At 40.3% G+C, this 24,270-nt stretch overlaps 1 protein-coding gene across 1 annotated transcript in view; it reads right to left on the reverse strand.

The window, feature by feature from the left end:
- Positions 1-24,270, reverse strand: part of LOC124788105 (myosin-I heavy chain) — a 193,617-nt gene that overhangs the window by 20,990 nt on the left and 148,357 nt on the right. The window contains exons 12-15 of the mRNA XM_047255223.1: positions 22,390-22,601; positions 22,070-22,280; positions 14,637-14,979; positions 1,187-1,286 (exon numbers count right to left, since the gene is read on the reverse strand). Coding sequence (XP_047111179.1) covers positions 1,187-1,286; positions 14,637-14,979; positions 22,070-22,280; positions 22,390-22,601 — 866 coding nt within the window. The remainder of the gene's footprint in view (positions 1-1,186; positions 1,287-14,636; positions 14,980-22,069; positions 22,281-22,389; positions 22,602-24,270) is intronic.

Here is a 24,270-nt window from a genome sequence, read left to right on the forward strand (position 1 = left end):
CATGATAATACAGAACATACACAGAAAGGGGAGGTAAGAAGGTTATGGACAAGAATACAAAATTCAAAGGTAATAATACTACTCTTAATTTAAGAGCAGCTGAAAGTAAAAGTAAATGTCACAGAGTCACTCCTCAACTGCAAAACTTGAAAGACCCCTCATCCCCCCTGTCTGATATTGTTTATGCATTTCTGGAAATTTCTTTTCCATTTGTATCTGAGTTTAGTTCATGTGTTTGTACCATAATTTACCATCAGCTCCCTAATTACATGGTATGCAGTTTCAGCCTAAACTTTTAAGAATGACTGCTTCCAAATTCCTTGCTTAATTTTGTGTCTTTCTGATTCTGGATTTGGAGCAATTTATCCATTTCTTCTGCTTCAGTAGATCTTAGTTTTTATTTCCTTTCCAGCCTTTCCTCTGATGAAGGAACATTAAATAAATAATGATCAGTATTATAAATTCATTCATATTTTTTAAGTACAAGTGCTCATGACTGTTTTTTTTTTCAGCTGATGTACAGACTTTCCCACTATGCCACAAAAATTGTTTGTACTTTTTAAAAAGTTCATTTTGAATGCAGTTTTATTAGTTTTCAGTGCAGCAGAATAAATATACCCACAGCCGAGCAAAACACTGCTAAGATTCACAAACAGTGTGAGTGTCACCATGAACATTAGTGTGTGTTACCACATTTGTGATGCATGTGTGTGATGAAGACATTGCTGTTTAACAATCCTGTCCATATTTGATAAAAATGAAGTGCAACAAGATAGGCATGTTACATTATGTCTATTACAAATACATGTTTATATGTGGCTGGTCTGGGACTAAAGTGGCCTATTTAGCAGTTTTGCAAAATCTAAGTTACATTAATTTTCTACGCTAACAATCAATCATTTAGTCTCAAGTGTTACTGTGATATTTCTTTCTGGAAGAGCCTTTAATCTGAAAATAACTGTTAGGAATTGATGTCATTTGAGTTTTAGTGTAGTCTTAAGTGCTTTTCTCCTCTATTGCCATTTTTAGCTTGTAATTCATTTTAATTCTAGACCAGGTATTTCTTATTCTAAAACATCACATTCTTATAATGATGAAAAATGTTTATTTTGTGGCACTCATACTATCATCACTAAATTATATAATCTACCTGCATGAGCAAATTGTGATGAATGAAAATACATACCAGGGAAGGTCATCTTCATAACTCGTGTCTGTGGATAACCTAGTTTCGTGTTCCCTGCCACAGTGTATGGTCGACTAGGCGGAACAGGGGGAGGCCTCTCCTGTACAAACAAATACAGAAATGTTAAAAAATGACAATCTCTGCAAAAAGCATCTAATCTTAGTTTGCAAATCACTTGTCATATACACATGTTTGTAACAGGTATCTATATTTTAACAAAGAGTTTTCAAATATTACTTGTTAGCAACTTCACCTTGACAAAACACTTTTGCTGTGCACCTAGTATGTATGAGGGCTATTCAGAAAATAGGGAGCGCTTTGGCATTAAAAAAAAAAACTAAGTACAAGAAATACATTTTATTCTATAATCTGAAAGAGAGACTGACTTTTCCACATAGTCACCAAACACGTTGAGGCACTTATCATAGTGGTGGACAAGCTTTGAAAGACCTTTTATCATAAAATTCTGCTGCCTGAGACTTCAGCCAGTGAGTCATGCCCACCTGGAGTTCCGCGTTGTCACCAAAACACTGCATTACAAGCCAGTTCTTCAACTTGGGAAACAAGTGGAAGTCGCTTGGTGCAAGATCGGGGCTGTAGGGCGGATGAGGGTAAATTTCCCATCTGAATGAATTAAGGAGTTCTTTAGTGAGGCTTGCCGTGTGAGGTCAGGCATTGTCGTGCAAAAACAAAATTTTGGACATCATCTTTCCTTTGCATTTGTTTAGAACTGCTCTTCTAAGGCTGTGGAAAGTTTGACAGTACCGGGCAGAATTTACAGTTGATCCATATTGAAGAAAATCAATAAGAAGCACACCTTGCGTATCCCAAAACACTGCCGCCATCAATTTCCTTGCTGACAAGGTTTGAAAACATTTTCTTGGTTTTTGGTGGGACCTTATGTGCTTCCACTCCATGGACTGTAATTTTGTCTTGCAATTGACGTGGTTCACCCAAGTCTCATCACCGGTTATGATTCGGTCCAGTAATGAATCACCAGGTTTGTGGTAGGCCTCCAGAAATGTCAACATTGCCCCCATTTGCTGTTCTTTATGGTGCTCTGTAAGCATTTTGGGCACCCATTGTGCACAAAATTTGTGGTAGCCTAGCTTTTGAGTGACAATTTTAAACAACAAAGACCATTAAACTTGTGGAAAAGAAAGCGAAAGTTCCATTATTGTGAAGTGACGGTTTTCATGAATCATTTCATCAACTTTAGCGAGAAGATTGTCAGTCACAATGCTCAGGCATCCACTCTTCTTTTCCTCATGAACATCGGTTCGGCCATTTTTAAACCAAATGCACAATTTCTGGATGGAACATTCAATCATTATGCTGTTTTCGGCACAGTTCACGATAAATTTCTATAGGTTTTAGGTTTTTTCCCTACAAACACCATATCACAGAACGCACCTCACAACTGGTGGGATTTTCAATTGCAGCGCACATACCAAATTCGAGTATCGAACAAACCAGACGCACAGAGATGTTCCCGCCGTTGCAGATGGATGCCAACTGAGCTGCCAAGCACGCACGTACCAAAATATATGTGATCAGCACGCACCTAGCGGCGTCAGGTGGAAACGTTCCCTACTTCCTGAATAGCCCTTGTAACTTTGAAATTAAGGAAGTAATTAAAGTGACTAGAGCATTATAATCGATGACCAGTATTAAGCTGAAACTGCAAATCATTGTTATACAGCATTGCATGAGTTATTATACAACAGTTGTGTTTTAAATAGTTGGAAGCAGTGTATTTGTTACAGAACATACATGCACAATCCCCCCCTCCCCACCTGCCATGCTTTCCCTCTTCTCGAATTGTATTAGTCCTTAATGTAGATTTTCTTTGGTTTGGTTAAATCATTTTCATATCATTACTGATTTCCTTCCAAATCCATACATACAGAGTTGGCATACATGCATTTGTCATTCCGCAAGACAAAAGTTTCTAACTGCTATAATGAAATATAACTATATAGATAAAAAATCTATTCACTAAGTGCCAGCAGGAGAACACACATACAAAAAAAGATTTTATGTATGCAGGCTTTCGGAGCCAGAGACTCCTCCTTCTGGCAGAAGGGGAAGGAAGAGGGGTTTAGGAAAAGGATTAGAGTTTGAAAAGTCACCCAGAAACCCGGGTCCAGGGAGGCTTACTGCATGGGATCAGAAGGAAAGACTGATTGTTGGTGGCTGCACTGGATGAGATTTGAAAATCTGAGAGCTTTAATTTGGAAGACAAGTAATATGCAAGATATAGATTACTGCTGAAACGTTGTGTGTAAGTTAATAAGAGTGAAAAAGCTAAGAGCATTGTATGTAACAGAGATGGGAGGGGGATGGCGAAAAATAGACAGGTCAGAAAATGAATGATGTAGAAAACTAAAACAGAGTGCAGAAAGGAGTGGTTACTGTGAAGAAATGCTCAGGTGGAAGAAATTAACTTTAATTAACATCTAGTGGGTGACAAGAAGCAAGGATATGTTGTAGTGCTAGTTCTTACCTGCAGAGTTCTAAGAAACTGGTGTCTGGGGAAGAACCCAGATGATGCATGTGGCGAAACAGGTGCCAAGATCAAGACTGTCATGTTGTAGAGCATGTTTGTAAGAGGATATTGTGTGCTGCCTATGCCCATTCATCCTAACTGATAACTTGGTGGTAGTCACGCCGATGTAGAAGGCCGAACACGACACAACATTTAGTATGTGATGTGTCATTTCACTGGTGGCTCTCCCTTTGATGGTATACATTTTGCCAGTTCAGGGCTGGTATAGGTGGTGGTAGGAGGGTACATAGGGCAAGTCTTGCAGTGTGGATGGTCACAGGGGTAGGAACCACAGGGTAGGGAGATGGGAGCAGAAGGAGCATAAGGATATTTGCAGAGACTGAGAGGGCAACAAAAAGCCATTCTAGGTGTGGTGGGCAAATTCTCAGACAGAATGGACATCATTCCAGGGCACGATTTTAGGAAGACATGGCCTTGTCGATGTAGCTGATTAATACACTCAAGACCGGGATAATACTGAGTGACAAGTGATGTACTCCAGAGCTATTTTTTGGAAGGATCAGCAGTACCAGGACTGGAATGTGATGGCTTGGGAAATCTGCTTTTGAATTAGACTGGTGGGGTAATTATGTCCAGTGAAGGCTAATTTGAGAATAGTGGTGTATTGCTAAGAGTCGGCGTCCAAACAAATATATTTGCTTCGAATGCCAAGGCTGTATGGGATGGGAGATTTCACATGGTAAGGATGGCAGTTGTCAAAATGTAAGTACTGTTGTTCATTAGTAGGTTTAATGTGGACAGAAGTGTATAGCTGGCCTTCGGTGAGGATGGGATCAATATCAAGGAAAGTAGCATGGGATTTGGAATAGGACCATGTGAAATTTAATTGGGAGAAGATATTTAAAGATTACATGCATTTTAACAGATCAGCCTCACCATTAGTCTATATGGAAAAGATGTCATCAATGTATCTAAACCAAACCATGGGCTGAAGGCTTATGGATCCCAGGAAAGCCCCCCCCCATTCCCAAGCAACCCACGTAAAGGTTGACATAGGAAGGAGCCATCCTGGTTCCCATGGCCATACCCCTGATCTGTTTGCATGTCTGCCTCTCAAAGTTTAAGTACTTGTTAGTAAGTATAAGACTGATTAAGATGAGCAGGAAGGATGTCATAGGTTTGGAATAAGGTGGGCACTGACTTAGAAAATGTTCAGCAGCAGACAGACCGTATATGTGGTGGATGTTGCTATAGAGAGAGGTGGCATTAGTGATGGCAAGCAAGGTGTGTGGTGGGAGTGGGATGGGCGGCATAGGTTTCAGACAATCTAGGAAGTGGTTGGTGTCTTTAATATAGGAGGGAAGTCTTAGTGGTTTCAGGTGTCGATCAACTGAGGCAGATGTATGCACAGTGGGTGCTTTGAAGCTAGCAGCAACAGAACGGTCAGGATGACTGGGTGTGTGGATTTTAGGAAGAAGGTAAAAGGTGGGGAGGGGGGGGGGGGGTGCATGGTTTGGGTGGGGTTAGAAGTTCTATGGATTGAGGTGTTAGTCCTCACGAAAGGCCTGAGGTTTTAAGGAGGGACAGCAAGTCAGTTTGAAAATAGGGATGGGATCTTGATGGCATATGCTGCATGTAGAGGTGTCAGACAGCTGGTATAGATCTTCACTAACGCACTCCTGATGATCAAGTACTACAGTGGTAGATCCTTTGTCTGCTGGGAAGCTAATGATGGAGTCATCAGCTTTTAGGGAATGTAGAGCATGGAGTTCTGCAGAGAACAAGTTAGGGTCTTGAGGAAGGGTTTTGATGCAATGCTGGAAGTGAAGAATTCTTGGAAGGCTGGTAAGGGATGATTTTGAGGTAGTGGTGGTGGATAAAATTGAGGTCATGGCCAGAGCTGTTCAAGACAGGGGTCAATGTCAGGTTTGCTGTTGGAAAGGTTTTGGGGTTGGATTGCAAAGTGATATTTCCAGTTGATATTATGTGTGAAGGAAAGTAGGTCCTCCAACTAAAGCAGCATGATTAAATGCAGATTTAGGGCTGAAAGTGAGACCCTCCGATAATACCGATAATTCATGGGGGGAGAGTGCTTTAGACAAGAGGTTGAGAACACTCTACTGTTATGATTGGTTCTTGTGATTACAAGTTATTATTGGTCTGAGAGGCAGTTGTTAAGGCTGGGGAATGTTCAGGAGATTAGCCAAGCTCAGTTTGCAGGAGAGGAGTGCTGGTTGATGGTGTAGCTGTTTAGGGAGCTGCAGAGGGGCAGGGAGGGAAATGCCACTGTCGAGGCAATTTAGGAGAAGGTGGGATAGCTGAGGCGAAATCTGGCATGTTATTGCAGTTTGTGTTATAACGGTAACCGGAACGGACGCAGGGTTGAAGTGATGGAAAGGGCGGCGGGACCCACGGAGCGGCCTGCAAACGACAACATAACGTGAGAGGGCGGACACGACCAACGAAGGACAGAACGAACAACAACAAGATCGAAACAGCGGAGTCACATGAAAACCTAACAACCACGTCCACTCGTGCACAGAACAAGAAAGTAATTAAGCTGTCTAAGGCGAGGCGATGTGTTGAGAGACTTATGCAAGATTAGAGTGGCTGGCTGAGCGAGAGGCAGGCACTTAAATACTCTATCGGGGGGTGCTTAAATACTCTATCGGGGGCGCCGCTCTTGGCTGCTGGAACCACGTATTCCACTGTGGTGCCCTCAGACTAAATGCAGGCCAGGAGGCGTGCTCCGCCAGAGCGTATGGCGCGATGGTGCAGAGACCTCTAGGGGTCTTTGACGTCCATGACGCCTGGCGGGGATTCCAATTCCGCAGTGCGCGGTACCAGAGTTTGAAGTTGTCTTGGTGGATGATACCATCAAGGAAACATGAGGGGCAGATAACTGCAGGATATTGTCAAAGGCATATAGGCATATAGGTCGCAGATTAGCTGGGGAAGAGCAAGAGATTGCTGTATTTGCAACCGTTAAAGAGTCTGGTGTAGAGTAAGATTACATCCAGAAACAGGGACTTTCAGTGTTAGGCCTTTGGGGGTAGCTCCAATGGACAAGCAGGTTTCAAGAAACAGAATGTGGGACCTTAGTTTCGATAGTGCGAAAGATTGTTTTCGAAAAGAATGGATGTAATATGTGATGGGATTCATTCATGGCAAGATAGGGTGGTTTGGAATGTTAGAAATGGTGAGAGTAGTAAAAGAACAAACAGTGTGGAAAATGATATCAAAATGAAAAAAAGCAAGGAAAAATCAGAAAAATTTGTACGAAAATTGTGAGAAGCAACAAGGACTAACAAGTAATGAGGGGGTGAGAATTTCTCACCAGAAAAGTGGCCTATATGATACAAAAAAATAATTGGGGAAGAGGGGAATAATCCACAGGGAAACTCGCGAAAAAGAGAAAAATTTTTAAAACTGGACAAACAAAGTCTTAGGAGAAAATGTAAACTACTTTGCTTGGCAAATAAAGTGATGTAGGTCACAGCAGTAAAAGTTGATCAGAGGGATTTGGCAAAAAACCAATGCACAAAAATGTGAAAGAATTACATATAAACAAAGTAATTGGAGGGTGGGAAAGAAAACAGCTGTCAACTTTGCAAATAATTCAGTGAAAGACGATCAGCAGTGCAGTGAACCACAAACAAATTCTTATAGGCAAACTTGTAAATAACAATGGACCCATCTATGTGCACAGAAATCAATACTAGGAAAGATGTAGGGGCAAAGTGTTGATTTTGTTAAGGTAGAAAACAGATGACAGTTTGAACAAGATTGATGACAACAAAGACTCACAAGAGGGTTACATAAGAAGAAATGGTGGCCACGTGGGCTTATATAACAATGAAAATAAAAGTACAAATGCAGAGTTTTGATCCCAATGTTCCTTTACTAAAGAAGATATGGAAATACTGCCCTAGTTTGATTCCAACACTACTTCAAAGATGAATGAATGATATTGATATTAGTGTCAGTGGAGAAACAGCTAAAATTATTGAAGTTAAATATGTCTCTAAAGACTGATATAATTTCTCTCAGAACCTATATGGAATCTGTACTGAAGTGAGTTCCTAGTTCAACTTATATACAGTTAATTACAAGATCAAAAGCTATTAGTAGTAGTTGTTTCTGAAATTTAAATAGGTATGAAACTAGCGTACCCCCACCCACAAATTTCAATTCCTGTGTGGCTCACAAGTATGTGGACATTAACCTTGGTGCCACTGACAGATCTTTCATATCTTTTGATTATATTAATAATGTAGGAAAAGACAAATTGTACTTACCATAAAGAAGACACATTAAATTGCAGACAGGCATGATTAAAAGACACTCCTTTGTCAGGCCATGATAAGATTTCAGAGTAGTACAAATATTAGAAACTCACTTTAAATTTTCAAAAACGTAAAACTGTTCCCTTCACTAAATGAAAAAAAGTCATATACTATGACTACAATAGAACTGAGGCACAAAAGGGATGAGTAAACTTGTACTGATACCTGGGTACAACAATCTGTAGGAATATGAAATAATATGCTCACAAGGGCTCATTGTAGGTAAGCCGGGTGGCACACTTCATTGCATTAATAGGATACTGGGAAAACGCTGTCAGTGTAAAGCTTTCAAATCACATGTGCATCACACTTTTTTTCAAAGAAGGGCAGCACAAATGGGTACAGGCCTGTCTGACTGATTGGCACATGCTTGAAGGCATATGCCAATTAACCCACAAAAGTATACTTTCAAAGCTTTGAGACTCTGAAGGACTCAACAAGTAGTTGAAAGTCTCCTGCAGAAATGTTGAACCATGCTGCCTCGTAACTGTGGAGTGCAGGATTTTGTGCACATAGTGACCTCTCAATCATGTCCCATAAATGTTCGATGGGATTTATGTCAGGCAATCTGGGTGGCCAAATCATACACTCGAAATTGTTCAGAATGTTCTTCAAAACAGTTGCAAACAATGGAGGCCTAGTGAAATGGCACATTGTCATCCATAAAAATTCCATCGTTGTTTGGGAACATGAAGTCTACGGTTGGCTGCAAATGGTCTCCAAATAGCTGAATATACCCATTTCTAGTCAATGATCAGTTCAATTTGGACCAGAGGACCTAGTCCATTTCACGTAGACACAGCCCACAACATTGTGCAGCCACTAGGTGCCAACATGGAGAGTGCCTTGGCTTCATGGGGTCTGTGCCACACTTGAGCACTACCCTCAGCTCTTAGCAACTGAAATCAGGACTCATCTGGCCAGCCCACAGTTTTCCAATTGTCTAGGGTCTAACCGATACGGTCATATCCAGGAGAGGTACTGCAGGCAATGTCGTGCTGTTAACAAACCCACTGATGTTGATCACCTGCTACCATAGACCATTAATACCAGATTTCTACTCACCATATAGCGGAGATGCTGAGCCGCGACAGGCACAATAAAAAGATTCACACAATCATAGCTTTCGGCCATTTAGGCCTTTGTCAGCAGTAGACACATAACACACGCACACACACACTCATGCAAGTGCAGCTTGCACACACATCTGCAGTTTTACTGCGAGCAGCATCACCAGTGCATGAGGTAAGGGATTGGGAGCAGGGGTTGTGTGAGGATGGATGAGTATATTGTGTAGGTTTCGATGACCTCTCGTCGTGCCCTGAAATGAGAAATGTCCTACGCACTATCCTTCCCACTCCTCCTGCCGTGGCATTCCGCCGTCCATCGAACCTACACAATACACTCGTCCATCTTTACACAATCCCTGCTCCCAATCCCTTACCTCATGGCTCATACCCCTGTAATAGACCTAGATGCAAGACCTGTCCCATACATCCTCCTACCACAACCAACTCCAATCCGGTCACTAACATTACCTATCATATCGAAGGCAGGGCTACCTGTGAAACCAGTCATGTGATCTACAAGCTAAGCTGCAACCACTGTGCTGCATTCTATGTAGGCATGACAAACAACAAGCTGTTTGTCCGCATGAACAGCCACCAACAAACTGTTGCCAAAAAACAAGTGGACCACCCTGTAGCTGAACACGCTGTCAAACATGCCCCTCATCTCAATGACCGCTTCACAGCCTGTGCCATATGGATCCTTCCCACCAACACCAGCTTTTCTGAATTGCGCAGGTGGGAACTTTCCTCGCAATACATCCTACGTTTCCGTAACCCTCCTGGCCTCAACCTTCGTTAGTCACTGTCCTCACCCATCCAGCCCCCTCCCTGTTCCCATTCCTGCACTACACAGCCGCTATTTCACCGCCACACCCTGTAATGATTACCAAAATGGAATGTTCCACACATCTACCTCCAACAACCATTACACATTCAAAGTCTGTTAATTCTTGTCTTGTGGCCATAATTATGTAGGAAACCTTTTCATATGAACACTTGAGTACGGCTCCACCAATGTACTACCTTTTTACACCTTGTGTACGCGATACTACCACCATTAGTATATGTGCAATCACTATCCCATGACTTGTTGTCTCAATGTACACACATACACGCTGAGTGTACAAGATGATCCTTCTTCTACAAGATGATCCTTCTCAACTTTTCTGCAGCTGCCATTTTTTTATGGCTGAAGGCCACTATTCGCTGTACATTTTAACTGCCCAAGATTAACAGATCCCTATATCCTTTTGTAACACAGCAGGTTACTGAACTGGTGAAATGTGTCTCACTGGCTCAATTTCAGTTTCATCGTAAGACAACACATTAAGCTTGTTGGTTAGGGGGGATGGGAGTAATACCCCACGTTCTTTCTGTGCACCCCCCCCCCCCTTTTCCCATACATGACCCGTAGACCTACGCTGCTTACAGTCAAGTGGACGAGCAGTGATAGATGGTGTACCTCCTGTTGAGGAGACCTTATCAATGGGAGAATAGAGGAAACCGTATCAGCAAGAGATGATACTTCAAGTCCTTTTCGAGTGTCTGGTGCAGGACTCTCAGGTACTCACCCAACTCATCTATTCGAAGCAGCTTCCAGACCTATTTCTGGCTGCTTACAAGCAGCTTTCACATTGGGCTGCATTCTGACTGATGAAATGTTGACCACTAAATAGTTAACCGTAAATCATCCTATCTTTTATTGTTCTTATTTAAGGCTCTGTTATGCTAGAAGAACTGTAAGTTCTTTTTCAGATCTTAAGCAAAAACAACCAGAGAGTGATTTGTGAATGAGAGAAGGAAACAAGATAATATTTAGGTATTCCTTATGACAACTTAGTGTATGAACTTTTGGCATGGTTATGCTCAATAATAGGAACCTTTAACAATGAAAAGTTGTTATAATGTAACCTAATGTTGAAGGTTGCAGGATAGAATAGGAGGGAGAGCTGTGTAAAACCAGTCTCTGAACTGAAGACCACAACAACAACACAATGTTGAAGGAGGAAACTAAATGGGGCATCCATCATATGACAGTTATAATATGTGTGAAACACAATATTACACCACAGCTGTTAAAACATCTAAATTTATGTCTAAATTGTAAAGATTCAGTCACCAAGTTTGAAGCAACAGGTTAATGAGTGGAAAAAAGTGGAGGTATTGCACCAATCACGTAAGTACCTATGCTGCAATAAGGGAAACAATTTTTGGAAAATGACGTTGCAGCCAAGATTGCACAATATACGAGGTGTGTTCAAAAAGTAAGGTGACTTTCTATTTTTATGAAAAAAAAAATTCATTTATGCATCAATATTCATGTTGTCCTCTTCAAAGTAATCCCCCTCAGATACAGTACACTTTTGCCAACGTTTCTTCTAATCCTTGAAGCACTTCTCGTAAGCACTTTTGGTACAGCCTTGAGTACTTCCAGCGGTGCAATAATTATTTCCTCAGTCGTTGAAGATCTTCGTCCTGTCATAGATCTCTTCACTTTTGGGAACATGAAAAAGTCACAGGGGGGAAAACCCGGTGAATATGGTGGCTGAAGTGTGACTGTCATGCTATTTAGGCCAATAAATCTCTTACAAGCATCGATGAACGAGCAGGTGCAGTGTCGTGATGCAAAAGTCATGAATTGTGTTTCCATAATTCTGGGTGTCTTTTTGTGTCTTGCTTCTCACAGAAGGCGTGTAACAACAAGGTAATGATCCTTATTAACCATAGGTTTTTGAGGCAAAAGTTCATGTTGCCCTACACCACGATAATTGAAAAAAAAAAAAAAACAATGAGCAAAACTTTGACATTTGATCCAACTTGGCGTGCTTTTTTGGGTCTTGTCTCCCCAGGATGCTTCCATTGGGACGATTGGACTTTGATTTCAACGTCATAACCTAAACCAATGTTTCGTCACCAGTTATGATCCTTCTGAGCAAATCAGGATCATCACTGACGTTATTCAAGAGCTCCTTAGTGATGCTCATCGTTCTTCTGATCAAAATTGAGAAGTTTTGGAACAAACTTCGCTGACATATGTCTCATGCCCAAAACATCTGAAAAAATTGCATGACACGAACTGACCGATATGCCAACATCCTCAGCAACTACTCTTACAGTAATTCAACAATTTTCCAAAACAATTTTCTTCACCGCTTTGACATTATCATCTGTTATTGATGTGCTGGGGTATCCAGAGTGAAGTTCATCATTGGTATCTTCTCGGCCATGTTGGAAGAGCTTGTACCACTTGTAAATTATTTTTTTTACTTAGAGCAGACTCACCATATGCCACTGTCAACATTTAAAGTGTTATAGAGCACTGGATTCCATTTTTCACACAAAGTTTGATGCAAATTCTTTGCTCCATTTCTTATAATAGTAAAAAATCGCTGACCATGCAACATGTCAAACCTTTCTATATCTCAAAAACAAATGAAGTATGCTGTACACTTGAAATGCATGTTCATGACATCTGTACCAACGTAAAAGAGAGAGAGAGAGAGAGAGAGAGAGAGAGAGAGAGAGAGAGAAATTGTCAAAAATATTCCTTTCATCCGGTGAATAGGTACTGAAATTAGGATAAAAGACTGAACAAGGGACTGCTGCCAAAAGTCCAAGGAGCAGGAAAGTGGAATGAATTTTCACTCTGCAGCAGAGTGTGTGTTGACTGAAACTTCCTGGCAGATTAAAACTGTCTGCGGATCAGGATTTGAATCTGGGACCTTTGCCTGCTGTGGCCAAGTGCTCTACCAGATGAGTTATCCAAGCACAACTGATGACATGCTTACACAGCTTTACTTACCCCACTACCTCATCCCCTACTTTCCAAAATTCAACGAAGCTCTCATGCATACCTTGTGGATCTAGAACTCCTCAAGGAAAGGATATTCTGGAGACATGGCTTAGGCACAGCCTAGTGGTTGTCTCCAGAATGAATTTTAACTCTGTTGGGGAGTGCGCACTGATTTGAAACTTCCTGGCAAATTAAAACTGTGTGCTGGACTGAACTCAAAACTGGAACCTTAGCCTTTTGAAGGCAAGTGCTCTACTGACTTGCTAGTCCCCCACAGTATGCACGAGAAGTTCCATGACGTTTGGAAGATAGGAGATCAGGTAGTGGTGGAAGTAAGCCGTGAGAGTGGGTCGTAAGTTGTGCTGGAATAGCTGAGTCAGTAGAGCACTTGCCTGTAAAAGGTAAAGGTCCCAGTTTTGAGTCCTGGTCCAGCACCCAGTTTTACGTTTGAAGCACAAAAGTAGTTTACAAATAGTATGAATTTTTTATAGCTTTCATATGCATTCACAAATATGTAACATATGATATATATAAACCATGATACAAACAGATAAATATTAGGATACAGAATTTAGAGTTGGACCTATCTCACACGAAGCAAAAATCAAACATTCACCTATGTACGTGAACAAAAAGATTTTTTACTTAGCTGAATTTGTGATTCCTGCTGCACTAATGGGCCTAAGATGAAAAGTAATGTCAGTTGATCCACTCAAAATAGAGAAAATTGAGAAGCATAAACAAAGGACATTTTTCAGTTAGTGCACCTTTCTCGTCAAATTCAAAACATGTTGTAAAAGTAAGTATTCTGCTACATGTTATTTACATAAACACTGTCAATCTTACTACTGCACTCACTTCAGATACATTAGAAGCCACATTAACAAATGGATGACACCTATTGCAATACTCTATAGAGAATTTTCTTTCCAATCTTTTTCTTCGTGCTCCACATTCTTGAAGACCAATTCACTACAGACCTGTGGAGTGTACATTAAACCTAAGCAAATTAATTCTTGTGTAAGACATTTATTCTGTATAACATTTTTTTCTAACATGTTTCACTCTCCTTACTATGGACTAATATTCAGGAGGAGCCATCCAGTTACAGGTTTTTTAAACAAATCACTTAAAATCCTTTGGAAGGACATAGCTCATTTCCTTTTCCACCCTTGACCAACCCAAACTTATACTGTGTCACTAATGATATCATCAGCAATATATCATTAAGTTTTACTTTTATTTTCTTACTAAGGATCTATGTAATAAACATGTATATAATTTAATCTCTATGTGGCCGTTCAGAAAAGTCTCTTCATCTCCAAGTAACTACTACAACCTACATCCTTTTGAATCTGCTTACTGTATCCATCTCTTAGTTTCCCTTTACGATTTTTAACCCCACACACTTCCCTCCAACACTAAACTGGTGATCCCATGATATTTAAGAAAAGTTGAATCAGTATTGTCTTGCATGTTCCTATGTTTCTCTGCAATCCAAACTGATTTTCTGTTTGAGGTTGTTTTGCCTATCTCATACATCTTGCACACAATATGGAATAGTTCTGTCATGGCTGGCTCTCTCAAGGCTACCAGTAGTTCTGACAGAGATAAACATAGAAAATACTGAAAACTGAGAAATAACAAAAACATTTTGACTGTTTAACAGCTGGAACTGAGTGAATAATTAAGGTTATACATCAGGCTACCAGCAGAAAAAAAAAGCATTTACCAGGTCAAGTCCAAAGAGTGTGCATGTCTGCTGTATCATTTTCTGATCACATTTTTCATTTGGATCAGGTGGTGGTGTGCCTGCTATTGGCTGTGGTCGTGGACGCACAGCTGACACCACTACTGATGGGTTTGGTACACCACCAGAGCCGACAGCCATTGCCCCCGACACAGGAATGGAGCGAACACCCCCTGATGCGTGCTGCAGCTGCAGCTCGAGGCTTCTACGTAAAGCAGGCCACCTCCGTCGTAGTCGCCATCCCCGCCACGTTGACTGTATTAGCACTGCAGCCCGGTGCCTTGTCTCAGAACGCAGTGATTCAAGCTGTTGCCTTGCACCTTCACTGAAATATCAAGATTTCACAGAGTTCTGTTTTAGGACCACTACAAAGAACAGAATGTCTGTTAATAACAACAAAACACAAGGCACAGTTTCTGCACAGAACTCTTGCAGTAGTGAAAGATTATAGCACAGGAGTTTCAAGTAATTGGTAGAGTTGAGTGTTTATATTCTTATGACTGAAGATGTACTTTAATTGGATATACCACATTCAGGATCGTGGGCAGAAACTGAATACAAATATCTTCATTATTCATTAAAAGGAAAAAGGCTATACTTTGCTTACTTTCACTACAAGGTATCATATTTTGCATTATCTGTGTGCATATGCAAAGAATATTATTAGGCTAGAAAATTATGGCTGGAAAAACTGGTGTCAAATCATGTGCATTTATACAGGCTGTTGTCCAGGCACTCAGAATTCTAAATTCCTCATGGAATTTATGGTTACTAATGTAGACTCTTCAAAAGAAATTGCAGCAGTTACATAGGGAATGCTTGCCAGAAAAATAATTTACACTTCGATAACACTTTCTTAACTCATATTGCACAGAAAGGAGTCCACTGTTGTGCAGGTTCTATTTTCAATGAGCTTCCTGCAAGACTGAAAGACATTGTGAGATAAGTCCCAAATTTTCAACTATAAGTTGAATAGATCTGTATCACAGATCTTTTTTTGTTTTTAATTTTTATCTGGAATATTTAGTTTTGATATATTTCATTTGAGGGTAAAAATAATTATTGGTGGTGCACCTAACAAGGGGAATTCCTCATCGCACCCCCTGACACCCCCTCCCCCTCAGATTTAGTGATAAAATGGCCCAGTGGATAGCCCGTCAAAACTGAACACAGATCAGGCATGAAAACAGGAAGAAAGAGGTGTACTGAACATGAAAATAAAAGCAAAACAGAAACAGTGAACAGTCCAAGCTCAAGATGTACAACATCAAGCGATTTGGAAAAGCTATGGTGGTGTCATTATATGGTGACAGTGTTGGACTGCAAAGCAGGAGAGACATGCCTGATTTTGCAACCCCCACCCCTAGACCCTCCCCCCAGCACACCCACAAATTATGAACTGTCTGTCCGGTCATTGACGTATCTGTTCACTGTACTCAAATTTGTGTTGTGGTGTAATGTCTGTTTGCAATGGCAAGGTGTAGGTAAGGGACGTATAATGAAAGATGATTCTGCAAAACTAATCTATTGGAAGGTGAAAGGAAGTGGCTTTTGAATGAGAACTGCAAACGTTTAATGACAAGGCGACAAGTAAATTGAATCCTCCACTGGAAAACATGTCTGATGTGTCATACACGATTTTCATGACAGTATGTGTCATGTGACAGGAATCTCTTATTGACACACCATACCTGTACGCCTCATGAGGGAGTGAGATATGCCTCATTGCCTGATTTAGATGTTCATGTGAATGTGAATGTGATCACTCCCAAAGAAATGATGAAACATAATAGTTTGCCACATAAGCTACAAAAAATGAACAGAACAGTTTCACAATCACACAGTTTGAAAATGGGGAGTGAAATGGGGAGTGAAATGGAGAGAAAAGAAATTGTGGCTCAACTTAATTAAAAGAAGGGAATGGTTGGTTAATAGGACACATCCTGTGACGTCAAGGAATTAATATGCTAATGAAAGGAAGGGTGTGTGTGTGTGTGTGTGTGTGTGTGTGTGTGTGTGTGTGTGTGTGTGTGTGTGTGTGTTGGGAGGTGGGGGGGGGGGGGGGTTGACCTTCGTATTGAATGCCACCAATTTCAAAGTCATTTCAAATGTGGCTTGTGAAAGCCTTGATTATGAGATTCTCTCTGGCAGATAATGTTTTCTTATAAACAAGGAAATAGCAGATTTGAATCTTTGTAGTGTATAAGTCTTATCAACTGTATGTGCAAGCAAAGGGAGGGAGCGGCATGAAACCCAAAGTATAAGAGTTAATGCCCATGTTCTGGACTAATTCCAAGCGTATCTTATGGATTAAGAGGAAGTAACACTATTCACATTGATTTTCTATTCAATGGAAATAGTAAGCTGAGCAATTCCCTTGGTTGTCATGAGAGGAGTGTACGCCAGAAGGTAATGACAAATTAGGAACTGGGTACCAGGTCACAAGTATTGTGAAGCCAAGTGCTAGTCTTAGGCAGACGACAGAGAACATGGACAATTTAGGCAAATATTTTGACAAACAGGACCAAGTTATTGTAATTGGTACAGCATAATGAGTGATCTGGCTGAAATAGGAGTAGCAACTACACACCCAAATATGAGTTTTGTGGAGGTTCTGCAGCGTCATGACCTGCACTAGGAGAATACTACTGTGAGCTGTTAGAACACTGAGTTGATTGGGCTGCTGCTGATGGAAATGGAATCTCACTGAGTGCAGAGCCTGTAGCTGCTACACTTGTGGGGAGGGGGGAGGGGGGGGGGGATGTGCTACACATGGCCCACACCTGAATACGAGGGAAGGATATGTTGGCTGAGCTTCTTGCTGAAAATGTATATGGGGCACGGGGGACATTGCACAAAGAAAGATGCCTGTGGTTAGTGGCTACCTTTTTTTAGGTTAGAATCAGAATTTAGACAACCTGTTCTCAAAGAAGTGAAGATAACAGAAGAGTCCCACAAAATTCATAAGAAAGCACAGAAGCGTATGTTTAGGTTATTTCATCAAAATATTAGAGGACTGAATAATAATGCAGAGGAGTTTCTTGAGTGGAAAATTCAGGGAGCTCTGAATAAATAGTCATCCTGTGCCCATGTGAGCTCCACATAACCATAGGGTTAGATAAGTTACATACAAAAGATTACAATCTAGCATTTTACTCAGGCAGAACTAATAGGGGAAAAGGAGGAACTGTTACATACACACATCAAAAAAGATTTTGCATCACCCCAGTTCCCAGAACTCCTGAAGATAGATGTTAACTGTGGATATTGTATCACAGACACAGTCCCTTTGACAGTTCAGGGGTGTCACTAAACCCTCCCAAAGATGTAAATAACCATGCACGAGCAGTTCCTATTAGAGGGAGGGGGTCCAACAGCCAATTAGTTCCAGTCATTCCACCAGAAAGGAGGTACATGGCTTGTGTTGTCTGTAGTTCAACCATGCCTAGACAGTCAATATCACAGTTCGAACACATCTGCTTTGTTACTTTGTGCCAGGAAGGGCTCTCAACAAGGGAAGTGTTCAGGTGTCTCGAAGTGAACCAAAGCGATGTTGTTCGGTCATGGAGGACATGCAGAGAGACAGGAACTGTCGACAACATGCCTCGCCCATGCTGCCCAAGAGCTACCTAAGGATTGTGGCTGGAGGAACCCTGGCTGCAATGCACCATGCTGCATAATGCTTTTTGTGCAGCCACAGGACGTTGTGCTACGACTCAAACTGTGCACAATAGGCTGCATGATTCGCAACTTCACTCCCGACATCCATGGCAAGTTCCATCTTTGCAACCATGACACCATGCAGCATGAGAAAGATGGGACCAACAACATGCCGAATGGACCGCTCGGGATTGGCATCATGTTCTCTTCATCAATGAGTGTCACATACGCCTTCAACCAGACAATCATCGGAGACGTGTTTGGAGGCAACCCGGTCAGACTGAATGCCTTAGACACACTGTCCAGCGAGTGCAACAAGGTGGAGGTTCCCTGCTGTTTTGGGGTGGCATTATGTGGGGCCAACGTATGCCACTGGTGGTCATGGAAGGCACCGTAACAGCTACATGATACATGAATGCCATCCTTCGACAGATAGTGCAACCAAATCAGCAGCATATTGGTGAGGCATTCGTCTTCATGGATGACAATTCGTGCCCCCATTGTGCACATCTTGTGAATGACTTCCTTCGAGACAACAATATTGCTTGACTAGAGTGGCCAGCATGTCCTCCAGACATGAACCCTATCGCACATGCCTGGGATAGATTGTAAAGGGTTGTTTATGGACGACGTCACCCACCAACCACTCTGAGGATCTACACCAAATTGTCGTTGAAGAGTGGGACAATCTGGACCAACAGTGCCTTGATGAACTTGTGGATAGTATGCCACGACAAATACAGGCATGCATCAATGCAATAGGACATGCTGCTGGGTATTAGAGGTACCGGTGTGTGCAGCAATCTGGACCACTACCTCTGAAGGTCTTGCTGTATGGTGGTACAACATGCAATGTGTGGTTTTCATGAGCAATAAAAAGTGCGGAAATGATGTTTATTTTGATCTCTATTCCAATTTTCTGTACAGGTTCCGGAACTCTCAGAACTGAGTCATGCAAAACTTGTTTTGATGTGTGTATATCAAGACAGAACACAAGTTTGAAAGCACTGAGACAAGTTGATTTTGTAGTGATCAGCACATAGAAGTGTGTGCTTGAGAATTAATACTGAAAAAATTTCCCCTTTAATTGTAACTGTGTATAGATCCCCACTGGGAAATTTTCACCTGTTTATAAGGAATCTGGATTCGTTACTGCACTACCTGTGAGACAGCAGCATGCAGTTAATAGTCTGTGGTGACTTCAATGTAGGTTTTTTTTAGAGGATTCTAATAGGAAAAAGGACCTGGAAACTTTATTTGTTATCCTACAGTTTGATCTTACAGCCAATTATTAACTTTCCAACGTGAGTGGTTAAAGACAGTGATCCTAATTGATAAGGTTTTCTTTGGTGAAGTCAAAGTATGAAAATAACTATTTACCCACTAATATATGCCCTCTCAGCTCATGATGCACAGTTATTAGGATAAGTAACATAGTGCTTTACAATTTGGATACTCCTCAGTGGAAATCACTTAGAATAATTAATGACTCCAGAGCAAATGTTTTTAAGAATAGTTTACAGGAGATGACCTGGGATAAAATTTGTAATGAACCAAACATTAACATTAAATTTAACCTATTACATAATAAATTCATATCATAATTTGAACATATCTTTCTGCATAAGATAATCAGAAAGGACACTACACATCCATATAAAAAACCATAGATCACTAGAAGGATTAAAGTATCTTGTGAAAGGAAAAGGGAAATGCATTTGTTGGGAAGAAAAAGTAGGGATCCTGCAACAGTTGTGCACCACAAAAACTACTCAGAATTATGAAGGAAGGTTATTAAAAAATCAAGGAACATGCACATAATGTCAGAAATCAGTAATTCCCTCAACAGACCTATGTCTATATGGAATGTAGTGAAATGACAGACAGGACAACCAGCCACAGAACAGGATAACATCACTACTTAACTGAATGGAAGAACTGTAAATGGTGTGTCAGGGGTAGCACATGTATTTAATAATCATCACCTGAATATAAGAGAAAGAATAGGGGCAAACCTTTCAAGCCAAAAATCACAGCAGTATGTTGAAAAAGAACTCTCATGAAATTCAATCATATGAATGTATCACCAACTGATACTTCTGAAATTAAAAAAAATTATACGTCTTCTCAAATATAAAAGCTAACCTGGTTTTCATGGTGTTTCCAATAGCACACTGAAGAATTGTTCCTGTGTAATAAGCCCAGTCTTATCCAAAATATGTAATGCATCATTAACTCAAGGCAGTGTACCAGAGAGACTGAAATATGCCTTTGTGAAACCCCTCTTTAAGTAAGGTGAGATGTCAGTAATTACCAACCTGTTTCACTACTGTTATTTTTCAAAATTTTGAGATGGTGATGTATTCTAGAACAGTATCTCACATTAGCAACTACAATATCCTCAGAAAATCACAGTTTCAGAATGGTTACTCTACTGAGAGTTCCATTTACACATACACTCACCAGATTTTACAAGCATTGAATAAAATAGCAGTGGTTGGTATTTTCTGTGCCCTATTTAAGGCATTTAACTGTATGAATCACAGTATTCTTGTAGATAAATTGAAGTTTTATGGGACTGATGGTATGGCCAACCAGTTGATAACATCATATCTAACCAAAAGAATGAAGAAAGCTGTACTTAGTAATTCAACCAGCAGACTTAGTTCTATTTGCAGATGACACTAGTACTGTGATCAATCCAAGCATACATACAGAAAAAGAAGATACGGTAAACTAAGTTATTAAAAGCATTATTGACTGATTTTCTGCGAATGGTCTCACCCTAAATTTTAAAAAGACACAACTTACTCTTTTCTGCACATCTAGGGGTGCTACATCAGTAATAAGTGTAACACATGGCAAGGAAATAATAAATTGGATGGAAACTTCAAAATTCTTAGGAGACATTGTTTTTGAGAATTTAAATTGGAAAAGGCAAATTTTGGAACTACTAAACAACTTAGTTCAGCCTCATTTGGACTTAGTATCATAGCAAATATTGGGGGGAGGGAGGGGGGGAAATCAGTAAGGCGGCATATTTTGCATGTTTTCATTCAATAATGTATGGAATGAAGTTCTAGGATAACTCATTTTTAAGAAAGAATGTCTTCATTGCACAAAAACATGGTTTAAGAATAATATGTGGTGCTCACCAATGATCATTTGTAGATATCTGTTTAAGGAGTTGGGCATTCTGACTACTGCTTCAAAGTAAATTTCTTTCCTCATGAAGTTTGTTGTAAATAATCCACTACAGTTAAAAATGAACAATTATGTACATAATCACTATGTGAGAAGGAAAAATAACATTTGTTGTGCCCACATTGAGGTTGACTTCAGCACAAAAAGGACTGAACAATACTGCAACAAAAAGTTTTGACAACTTACCCAGTAACGTCTGACATACAACAAAGTAAAATTTGAAAACAAATTGAGAAGATTCATTCTTGACAACTCCTTCTAACCCATAGAATAATTTCTATTACTGTAATGGGCAAAAGTTAGTGAGTAGGGTTTACTAACTCACAACATCTGTAATCTTTTTTTCCAAAAAGAAGAAAAGATAAACACTTAGAATTGTTCAGAATGTAATCATATGTACAAATTAATTTGCGATGTGTATGTAAAATGACTTGTTTTACATCATTACGATCTATCATGCAAAATGATCCATGGATCATGAAATTAACTAATTTGACTATCTCTGTTTCGGTATCTACCACCTGAGAGTTTGTTGTGTGAAACCTATTTACCTTAAAAATATATGCCTTTTCCCAAGTGCCCAGCTTGTGCTGACAGCACATGGCTGAGTCTTTGGCTGTTCTTCCAGTGCCTGTTGGAAACTCTGTAGAATAAGCTGGCAGTCCTCTGTAGCTTTATCATCCACCCGCCTTAATTTTCGGAAAGGTGCTAGCAGTCGATATCGTGCATTAAATGCTTTGAATCGCATGCGATGTGGATAACCTAAAATGAGAAAAGTAACTAATAAACATGATGCACTTTAATTTATTATTAAATTTATTTTAATAATGATTAAGCTTAAAGTAGTAGTGAGTTGTGGAGCTCCCAGTACCTCCTGCCATTAGGTTGACAGTTTCCAACACCTGAAGTGATCTGATTTGCCTCATTACAGTTCCTCTGTCAAAACGACCTGGTGTTTCACTGGAATTGCTTCGGAGACATCGTACAAAGTGTGGGCGAGCATGCACCAGAGTTCGCAACAGATTATCTAGTCTCGTGTGGAAGTCTTGGGTTAGTGTCGAAACTGGTTCATCACCGTTGAGCCTGAAAGTATAATGTGTTTATTTATGTATAGAGAAAATGTTAGATTTGGATCTTGCCACATAATTTTAGTAGTTGTTTAGTTATTCGTTTTTCAAGTTTCCTGGGAAATACCAATTAGAAACTCAAAGTGCATAAACTGTGAACTGTCATACTTGCTGAATAACATTGCAACATGTCACTGCAGTGGTCAGTTAACTAACACACACACACACACACACACACACACACACACACACACACTTATTGTACATATTACTTTCTTCTTGACTAGATATATAACAATACTGACATTACATATAAATATAAAACATATGCTGCTCCATATGAAAATGGAGTAACGTATTTTTCTATCGAACAGCTGGAGATAGAACAAGACTCATTTCCTGTTATGTTACGAAAATTTTTACTGAGTGGAAACAGTAAAGAAAAAAAGGAGAAAAATTTGCCCTTGGTTCTATATGAGGAAGGAGAGAAACTAAGACCACCAAAGAAAAAAGAAATTGGATGAAACAGTTACTGTTATTTCAGACTTCCTTTCCACAGCACTGATAAAACTGATTTGTAGGCAACTGATAGATCAAAAGACAAGAGATGAACTTTAGACAGGGAAAGTACTCTTAAAAATGCAGTACAGAATTTAAACAAATGTAATAACAAGAAAGACTGAGAAGCAAAATACATAAGAAAATAACATGAATTGCAAGTGACAGGAACTCAAAATCACGCAATGCATAATGTACATTAGCAAATATTGACAGCAGAACAGAAATTAGATTACACTCATCAAAGTACATGAAAAATGGATGTGCCACTGGATCAGACAACCTAAAATTAATTCAAGATGACACTAACAAAATATTTAGAGAACTTTCTAGCATCATTTAAATAATTAACAGTAACATTGGTAAAAAATTGAAAAACTAAAATGTATACAATTTATAATTATTAGTAAGTGTTGTAACAGCCTCAATATTTTTGATCCTTCCATGGAAGTTGGGGTAGGGAAGTGAGGGCCCACGCGCCGTGCCATCAGTGCTGTTGTTACAGTGTCGGCACTGATATTGCTGTGTTTCCCAGGCAACCAGTGAACTTTCCCAAATCAGATCAGGAAAGTTTTAGCTATAGCAAGGCTGCTCGCTCTCTCAGTTGCTGGCCTCAGCATACAATGGACTGATCTCGGAGAGACTGAAGTTCCCCGTCATGCCCCACCCTATGTGGGGCTTCTGTGTCCCTTTTTTCAGTAAACCACTTTAGTTTCAGTTACACCTTCACCTTATTACACTTAAATTCACTGCTTATCATGTCACCCTCACTCCTAGCTCGGCCACTCTGTAAACTGGTGTGCAGAAGTACAATCCAGTTTGTAACCAATTAGCCTATTCATGGCTACTAAAAGGCTTCTACAATACTACATTTCTATGGAATGCGCTGTTTCCTTATGGTAAAGGGGCTTGCTGGACAACCCTATTGCGCTATGCTTTCACTGTCCTCTGATATCATTATGTCACATGCACCGACGTGTGTGCTATGAGAAATAAGCAATTCTTGTTTCTGCATGGGTGGGTGCCATCTGGCTGGGTAACACACTGCTGTCTATTTGGATTGTGTAGATAGGTGCATCAGGTGTGTGCTCTTCATGAATGCAGGTATCTGGTTGCTTGTGCAGCTG

The sequence above is a fragment of the Schistocerca piceifrons genome, chromosome 3 (genome assembly GCF_021461385.2).
Source record: "Schistocerca piceifrons isolate TAMUIC-IGC-003096 chromosome 3, iqSchPice1.1, whole genome shotgun sequence".
Lineage (NCBI taxonomy): Eukaryota > Metazoa > Arthropoda > Insecta > Orthoptera > Acrididae > Schistocerca > Schistocerca piceifrons.